This window comes from Drosophila santomea, chromosome 2L, assembly GCF_016746245.2.
Source record: "Drosophila santomea strain STO CAGO 1482 chromosome 2L, Prin_Dsan_1.1, whole genome shotgun sequence".
Taxonomy (NCBI): domain Eukaryota; kingdom Metazoa; phylum Arthropoda; class Insecta; order Diptera; family Drosophilidae; genus Drosophila; species Drosophila santomea.
In genome coordinates, this window is record NC_053016.2 from 8,198,303 (window position 1) to 8,207,888 (window position 9,586).

A 9,586-nucleotide genomic window follows, 5' to 3' on the forward strand; every position below is an offset into this window, starting at 1 on the left:
AAGGAGCTGAGAACCAGGCATGTGTGCCTCTTTAAATGTCAGACAAAGTGACAATATATTCTTGCTTCTGCTTTCAGACTAAGGGGGTGCTTGACTTGTCCTAAAGGTTTAGCAGAGCCTGGGGGAAACTCACAAATAGCTTAGAACATATCGATGGCACTTCACTTTGTCGCTCTCAGCAATTAGGAGGCACATTAATCATACGCCGCGTTGTCAATAAACTTGTTGAAGACATGAATCAGCGACAGTTCAACGACATTCGCATTTCGTTCCATGCACTAGAAAAAATTAAGGCGCATTGTTTCACATAAAACAGAAATATAAGTTGATAATTATTTATATATAATTTCAATGGTAGATCCTAATTGTTTCTTACTGCACCATTAACTATAGCTGATAAATATTTATTGTGCATCCAAAAACACCCATTTTCTGCCAGTGTTCACCTCCGGAGGTCCTTGTCCTGTTGATTTTGCATTATCTTAATTGTGGCCGTGTAGGTCCTGGCACGTGCGCTGCTATTTTCGTGTGCCCCGGATGAAGTGCAGCTAATGACTTTGTTTGCCATGCGCCGCCTGGTGATGATGGATCGCCGTCGCCAGCTGCTGTGGAAAATTGCCTAATGCCGCGGTGCATTCAGTTCAGTTCAGCTCAGCATTGGACCACCTGCTTTCCGGCTGCCAATCTGGTTTGCTTGTCCAGCGATGACGCACCGCAGCCTGAAGTTTCCTTCGTCCTTACTCCTGCTGCTCCTCGCCATGCTTCTCTGCCTGTTTGCAGGACTTGCGGAGAGTTGCTGCCCCTGCTGTTTGGAAGAGAATTGCAAGGACCTCAACTGCTGCCCCTGGTGTCCAAGCGCAGTGACTTTGGACTGGCAGACGATCTCTTGAAGGATAGAACACGTTGCACTATGTATACATATTTGATTTAAAGTAGAAAACTTTCATTTATTTCCCGTTTGCATTTTTTTAATGTTCCTGATCATGTGGGACAGGCGATAAAATCGATTGTTTTGGTAATCAGGTTAACTACATGTAAAACACATACTCTCATTGCCCAGGAGTGCTTTATAATTCGCATGCAAGACTCGTCAATTCATTGCTCGAAAAGCAGAAGGCAGACAAAGTGTTTTCCCAATGACTTACTTTGCCCTGCCAGTTTTCGCAGCTCTCTCAGTTTTCCGACTGTTTTCAGTCTGTCGACTGAATGACTGAATGACTGAGTGACGGACTGAGGGACTTCCTGACAGCCAATAAATGTCACTTTGGCCCGGCTGATGCATGAATACATCCGTCGCCTGCCTGCTGTCTCGGTGTCTCCCCAAACAGGACCTGGTAACTCTCCGAAGTGGCAGCTCATAAAGTCCTGCTGTGTCGCCCAGATAATTGACAGCGATGTGACGAAGAAATTGAGGCAGACAGTTGTCTAGATGCGAATTTAAAGGTAAGCAGCTGCAAATGACTCACTTAGAGAGTCAGTCGGATCAAAAGTTTTCATCACTGGAGCAGACAAAAGTATCAAATCAATAGTGGGCACTACTGGGTAAAATGTGGCATCAACACAAACTTGGCCAAGTCATCGACATGTGGATGAGCCATGACAATAGTCAAATGGCCACTTCGCTTGCTCTCTAATTGCCAAAAAACAATCACTAAACAGAGGTCAGCGAAAGTCAAAAGTCTAGACGGCAACTGTTACTTTCCACTCCCACCACCGAGCTGCTCCATAATCTGCTCCATTAGTTGGCGAAAAATGTGAAGATGGACATGGATGTGGAGGTGGATATGGATATAGATATGGATATGGATATGAGCATGGAAAATCTGCAGTAAATTCGATTAACTATACATGCAAATGGCATTGGGAACACGAGATATGAAATTAATTCGACGTACCATGAAACACACGTCAGGAACTCATTTGGCCAGCAGAGCTCGATGAGATCCGTGTAAGCGTTAAAGCGCCGACATGACTGCTGACAGGAATTCCGCATGGTGTAATCCTCGGTGTGGAATGGCGCAGGATGACGTTGTGATGAAATGGGATGGCTTGGTCGTGCTGCAAACCAAATATTAGCTCTGCAGCTGCACTGTTTTTCAATTAAACTAGCTGAATGCTCCTTCAGTCGTGCATTAAAATGAAAATTTAATCACGCCAACGGCCATGGCTGCGAAATGAATCACATTCGCTGACCTGAACCTGAACCCGAACCCGAACCCCACGACTCGATCCAGTGCAGGAAAAGTGCGAGGCTGGGGCCATGGAGGCGCATACGTATTGTGAGGAAATATGTAATTAAATTTTTCTCCCGTATGTCATGTCTTCGCCTCGGAAAAGCTGATGGGTTTTTTATGAAGGCTTTAAGGGGCAGTTTTGGTCCTTCACAGTGTAAGTTAGTAAGATATCTGCATTAATTCCTTTTGAAATTTCGGACACCACTCTTCTTAAAGGAAAGAAACAGACTATAAGTTATATTAAAAATGTAAAAAGTAGCTATACTTGAAGGAAAAATCAAATAATATTTTTTTGGGTTTTATTTTGTGTGTGCCATTTAACGCCACGCCTGTTTGCCGTGCGCTGTAATGGGTATCAATTAATCGTTTCCATGCGAGGCTTTGGTTACGTGCTCGTTCATTATTTTAAAATGCGCATCACAAGTGTTGGATATATATTTGTTTATCGCTGGCTGCGACTTGCAGCCCGTTTAAAATGGCTGTGGCAAGACTCTGACCACACGCCCACATTTTCATGCCACGTGAAAAGGGAAAAGAGCGCGCACACACGATTTTCCACGCTGATAGAGTGAATGGAAATGAATGAATGAGGAATTTCACTTACCCCCCTTCCCAGTCCACATCCACATCCACATCCGCATCCGCATTCATGTCCATGACTGGCGCTTTCTTATCGCAGCTCTGCGCTGCGCGCTGCATTTATATTTAAATGTATTTAAACGACCGACAATTTGAGAGCATCGCCGTTGTCAGTGGCAGAGCTGCGTGGTCCCAAATACGGACTACGGACTAGGGACTACGGACTCTCCTCTCATTTGTAGTCCGGCCAGGGAACAAGGAGCCAAGGAGAAGCCCTCCGGATGAAGAAGGATCCGCCCCCAGCTGCAGTCCCATTTGTTTGTGCTCTGCCCGGCTTTGGCTTTCTCTGGGGTTTCTGGGCTCCGGCTGCTTGGGCTGTGATAAAAGTAAATATGTGGCATTGGTTTGCGGCCAGGCGGTTGCATTTAACTCGCTTCGAATTCGGTTCTTGGACTCGCTTATTTTCCGCTGTAAGTGCGTTCTAGCGTAATTTTTAATTAATTCACACTCGGCCCGGATCGCGCCCACTAAATTAATATTTCGAAAACATTTCTTTGGTAACGGGAAACTAGTTTTAAAGAGCCAGTTTCAAAAGGAATGCATTAAAGTTTGCCCTACCCGTTGCCATATTTGGCAACGCTTCTCCCTGGATAGGTACATGCAGCTTGTAGACAAGTTCGATTAAAATAAAATCACAACACAAGTTGCTCGGATATTTGTTTAGTTCGGTTCGACTTTTCCGAGCACAGCTAATTTTGTCGAAAAGTTTAATACATTGAAAACTAATTTGCGCTCGCAATGGAAAACACGTTTCTGTTCTGCTAGCTTTCGACACATTCTCCACCGCTGGCATTGCATTTGAAATGTGAATTTAATAATTTGGCTTGGGTTCGGCAGCCAGCTAAACTAATTGCAGAATAAATAGGAAAAATAGTAAATGCCAAACGCTTTCACGAATATAATTAACTTTCTAAAATCAACACAATCTTGACTGCGCCAACTCAAGACAACAGCTGTTAATGAGTGCAGTTTGCTGGCAAGTTTGTGGCCCTGCACCCGCAACTTTCACCAAGGAGTCATTGTTCGCAATCCGAGTGCAGCTTCTCACTCGCAATTTACGCAGGCAGCTGGCACTTTGCAATCGCTGCTGACGCCCGCTTAGTTAATATTGGCCAAGTTTATGGCAAGTGGAAAAGTTTAGCTCCAGCAGCCACCTCCCATCTCCTAGCTGCTGCTCCAACTACCAACTTCCAGATTCCAGATTCTAGATCCCAGTTTCCAGTTCGCAGTTCGCAGCAAGTGGCCGCCAGTGATATGGTTAGCACTATTGATTTACCGTGGCTCAAAGCCATCTTCTGACTAGACCCGCTGACGCTAAAGCCCTAACATCAGACGTCGCGCCGATGTCGCTGTCGCTGGCCATTCCCCCGCTCCCCTCCCTTTAGCAACACCGTGGCCGTCGCCATGTCTGCTGCCAGCAGCAAGCGGAAACGGAAGTCGCAGCAACTGAAGCGGACTCCAAGAACACTCGCGCACCGAAGCGCCAATGCCCTGCGCCAGTGAAAGAAGTAGCATCGCAACTTGAGTTTGAGTAAAAAGTAAAGATATTTATTTATATATATCCATAGAAGTAATATTTAATAGCTCCCCTTTTGCATTAAAAGTTAATTAACAAATATAGCTACCCCTTCAACAAAGCCAATATTCGCGATTCAGTTATGTTAGGGTAAGCAAAAGCAATCGCTGTACATTGCTCGCAGTTTTTAGCCCGCGTCAGTGGAGTTTTCCTGCCGCTCGCTACTTGCAGGCAAATGCTGGACATTTTTACGGTTTGGCAAGTGTCAACAACACAGTAGCTTGAAAAGAACGAGGGGAAACGCTGTCAGTCCGCTCTAAGACAAACATTTTATTTATTGTTTCCCAGGAAAATCCGAGCGCGAAACCACCACAAATACGAGCACTTTTAGCAGCACTATAAGAATTGAAATTCCATTAGAAGTGCAACAATTAGCTTTTCGAGTGCGAATGCTTCTTATTTAAGTGGCATTATTTTAGTGAAAATATAATGTTGTATTGAATTTCTCTCATTGGTTTCGACTTCCAAATGGAGCCGGAAACATTGCACTTTTCTTAGTCATGCCTCAACCAATTTCATTCCGCTATTTGATATTTCAGCAATTTTGCAGTGTTGTGGTGGAAAAACATGCTGACACAAATTGATGCTATGCCTACGACTGGTATTATTACCATCGACGGGCGCATGAAAAACAAAATGCCGCAAAATTGTGTGAAATGCTTCTGAAATGGGCAATAATGGGATTAGGCTGCGCATGGCAAAAATGTTCTAAAAATACTGTTCGTATGAAAATAGTCGCAAATCGAATGGAAATATCAGACATATTTTAGATTAGTGTTCTGGTTGGGAAAATTTCAATCAGCTCTAAATGGTTATGGCTATCAGTGTTCTAAGCCTTGAACAAAATTATGGCAAATACAACATTCAAAGCCTCCAATCATCGAAATTGCCAATTTCGAGAAGCACTCGACCAGATTGAGCGACTTGAGTGCTCTGGTCGAAGCATTTAAAAATTATATAGAAAAATCCCAGCAGTCTTAAGCCAGTCTTAAGGCATTTGGCAGGAAAACAATGAAACTTGAGGCTGAAGTGCAGCAAAGCTCTTATCGAAATGGCAGACACAGTTGGGGAAAGTGCGGCGAAAGTTTTAAGCATCTTTGCACGCATATACTCTTTCTTATGAGCAGCAAATACAATTGCACAATAAAAATTCACGGGACCCAGACGGAAATAAGAATAAGAAGTGCACTGAGACAGGCAAAAGGCTTAAGCGAAAAGAATTTTAAGAGCTTGCCGTCAGCCAAAGGTTTATTTGTTCCCTTTACATCCAGGGCTAAAGACAGTTTTTAACCATGGAAACTGCGGCATTTAACGCTTTCTCATAATGCCTGACGCGTTTCTCCAACTGCCGAAGCAGCTGTCATTTCATTAATGCTTTTATGGGCCTCCAAAATGTTGCAAAAATGAGTCCATCCAAATTAAAGGTAAAACGCCTCAACTTTGCCCATTAAAAAAGAGGAGCTTTTGAGCTGAAACGGTGGAATGCCCATCCATTTGATTAACTCTTTCAAATGGCAATTAAAACGGCTCCAATTCGAAAGTTTAATGCGAAAAAGGTTTAAAAGTAAAAAGGAGGAAAAGCACAATGTTGTTTGCTGACCTTTAATTTGAATCTATATCAATGTTTCATTTTTTATTGAGTGAACTATAAGACACAGACGGGTAAATAAATTTTAATTTTAGTACTCGCACATACATTATTTAAAGGATCTGGCTGCTGGGGGCAGCATGCGAAGCGAAGGACAAAGCCAAGCTAAGCCATAAAAATGTGTATGGCAAATAAATTTTAAGTGAAATACTTGTAAATGAAAACAAATGTAGCACACATAAAACACAACAAAAGTGAAAAGAAAGAAGGGGGGTGTAGAAGGACAGCGGCTATGGGCTACAAAATGCTGTATTACGTATACGCCATGTTCATGTGCAACTGTGTGTAATAAATATTGCAAGGACACACAAATAGGATCGCCAAGGACATTGGGAAATGTTTGGCTGTGGCTAAAAATTCGCCATAAATTCGGTCGTGGGTCGTGGGCCTGGCATAGGCCCAGCAGAAGCGATAAATATCGAAAATCATCTAAAAATGACCAACAATGCTTTATTCAATTTGGCACAGAAGTTAGGGAAGGGAATTGCTTTTAATTGATATGCGGCAGAGGGCGACTCGTTTTTCTGTGCACTAAACATAAATTTGCGGGATGTATAATTTATGCTAAAATAAACAGAAATTAATTTCATATTATTTTTGCCTTGTTTGCCGCCGGGAGAATCCAATTCCCATGCACAAACACAAACGCAAACACAATATTAGAAAAATGCTGAGTAGAGTTTGAAAATCCCAAACTAATATCACTATTGTTTCGTAGCTTAAACAAAACAACAAATATTTCCATAAATTCAATTCAATTCTTTCCACCGGAGTGGACTCATAAAATACCCAAACACTCAATACACTGAGTAATTAAAATTAATAAAGCTCCAGCACGCATCAATGTATCTTAATTCTTTCGTCTAGTTGCCCAATTGTCCACTTGATGTACACTTAATTAAAATGCACTTATACCTAATTCACCATCGACTATCAGTTTCATGAAGTATTTATCTCTCGGCAATCGGGCCATACAAATTGCAAATTTACATATCTAATTACGACCACAAACAATATCGTGCAGGCGCTATTAGAAATGTAAATTTGACAAATAAATCCAAAGACAATAAATTGCGAAAAATAATTTATAAATTCATAAATAAATATTTCATATGCTACGTTGGCATTAACAGCTGTCGTCTTTTATGTAACCGCCACTGCAACTGCAACTGCCACTGCCACTGCCAATGAATATTTAAATAACAAACTTTAATCAATGCAATTTTTACGCAACTCTCTCAGATACAAATGAATCTATCCATATATCCCCGCTGCTGCTGTGGATAACCGCAGTCGGACATAAATTCCATTTGTATGACAGGTGAGCTGGAGCCGAGCAAGCCGACCACAAAAGCGACAAAAGCAAACGTTTATCACGACTGTTTGGCAAATGATTTAGAAAAATACGCAGCAACCGCAACACAAGTGATACCAAAAACTTTGAATTTGTCCTGACCACAACCGAAAATATTTTACCATTTCACGTTAAATTATTTTCCATTAGAGCTTGTCATAAGTCTTGCGACGGACAAATGGTTGAACTTTTTTGATTGACACCGAGTAAATACTTAAGCTGTGCAGTCACTCACCAAGTTCTTAGGTCAACGTGAGTTTTTCAATGCTAATTAATTTAAATAGTTTTGTGATTGGCTCGGTGAAAATCAAACACATATTTAAGGCAAAAATGGTAAATAGTATAACCTCTAAAATGAATTTGACCTCCATTCAAGGAGCTCTCAATGCGGGATGATCTATCGAGAATCGTTTGCCATAGCCAGCTGCTCAGATGCAAAATTATAATGGGGGGGCACATTAAGCGACACGTTCGCTTTATCATTTGCATGCTGGTTGCGTAATCACCAGCGAAAGCAAAGGGAAAGCCACCCACTTCACTGGAAGTGGGAAAATCACAGGACAAGGTGCAGTAGCTCGGTGGCAGGAGCAGCAGCAGCAGCAGCAGCAGCAGGATATCCTGTCACGTTTTCAGTTGACTTGACTGCTCCTCGCCGTGGGAGTGTGTGCCGAGTACTTAACCGTTCAAGTTGCTCCGGCTTCGACTCCGCCTCCAACTCCGACACCAACTCCGGCTTACTTGCCTCTGGGCCACTGTCGTCAATGTCTGCGGCTGTTACTACGACAGCACAGGGAATAAAAATGTGAGCTAAGAACTGCCTTTCCCCCACAAACCACATCATAAAAAACCACAAAAGATCGCGGTCCTAGTGTTGGTTTCTTGTTTCATAAAATTTGGAAACCCACTTTCTGAAAGTAAGGCCAGTGGTCAATAAATATATACAAAGCCCTTATTTTTACAGTGTAATTCCGGCTGGTTGGCTGGGCACCTCGCCTTGTAGTGGTGTGAAAATTAAAGGAATTCCGTTATTATTTTGCCTTTTTCCATTTTCCCCAGCCCCATTGCATGTGCATATTTTGTGGAGCACTTCGTCGCAAATTATGTCGGCGCAGCGCAGCAAATGCTGCATATGCATGTGGCATGGGGCCATGTCACAAGTGCTTAGTAGACTCATGACAGTTTCTTCTGCATAAACAACAACAGCCACCCTGTATCCATCCTCCCTCGAAGGATGTGCATGCAAGTGTGGATGTGAATGTGAATGTGAATGTGAATGTGGATGCAACGTGCAAGTAATTTGCAAAGTAGAAGCTGCAGACGCCGTGTGCTGGTGCAACTTGCAGCTCGGTGGTGCAGCTTGCTGCGCGATGTCTTTTGCTGGCAGCTCATTATGAGGCGGCTTTTGTGCGGCTTTGATATATGATTATGACACGCTGGTTCGGGAAAACATGAAAGACGGAGGGGTTCCGTTTCGACCATAAAAGATTTGAATAAGCTTGCGCGTCTAAGACTGCACTAAAAAACAAATACATGAAAACCTAATGTCAACACGGGTATAAAGAGTAAAGCACATAAGAATGAATTTACCCAAATTGAATAGGGTCTAACAAAGCGAGAGATATTTTATGATTTTTTAAACAACAATTATGTGTCTGTTTGAAAGTAATACTTTGGAAAAGAAAGAGCATCTTCCCATTAAAAACCAATAATTCCCCTAGTATCCAATTGGTTAAATCCACCTTGAACAAGGACATTAACTTTTCCCAACCTAGATCTATATCATCAAGCATTTATAGCCAGAGTACGGCCAGTGATTTGTGGGCACAAAAAAGGCTTTTCTATCGGAAACATGAAGGTGGCAGGAAGAACTGCAGACGAGCCAATGCTGCAAGTTGCAGCCAATCGAAAAATGTCACCAAAAAATTGGAGGGACTGAGCCGCGCTAAGCTCTGAAATTTTCCTATTTTTTACCCGTCGGTTTTCCCTGTGGGCTGCTGGCGTCTAGACGGCATTTGTCATGCAGCCAAAGATACATTTGTTTGACTGCGGCCAGGCGACAAATACGCCTAGAAATATTTATGCCGCGAAGCCAAACTTTAAAGACTCTAATCTGGTTCACCTTTGCCTGCGCCTTC

General features: G+C 42.6%; 1 protein-coding gene across 1 annotated transcript; it reads left to right on the forward strand.

Moving 5' to 3' along the window:
* The first annotated feature begins 1,901 nt into the window (after nucleotides 1-1,901).
* Nucleotides 1,902-2,479, forward strand: LOC120458708. The gene has a single exon (XM_039646454.2). It carries the CDS (start codon nucleotides 1,969-1,971, stop codon nucleotides 2,074-2,076), a length of 108 nt encoding a protein of 35 aa, XP_039502388.1. The 5' UTR covers nucleotides 1,902-1,968; the 3' UTR covers nucleotides 2,077-2,479.
* Nucleotides 2,480-9,586: the final 7,107 nt, after the last annotated feature.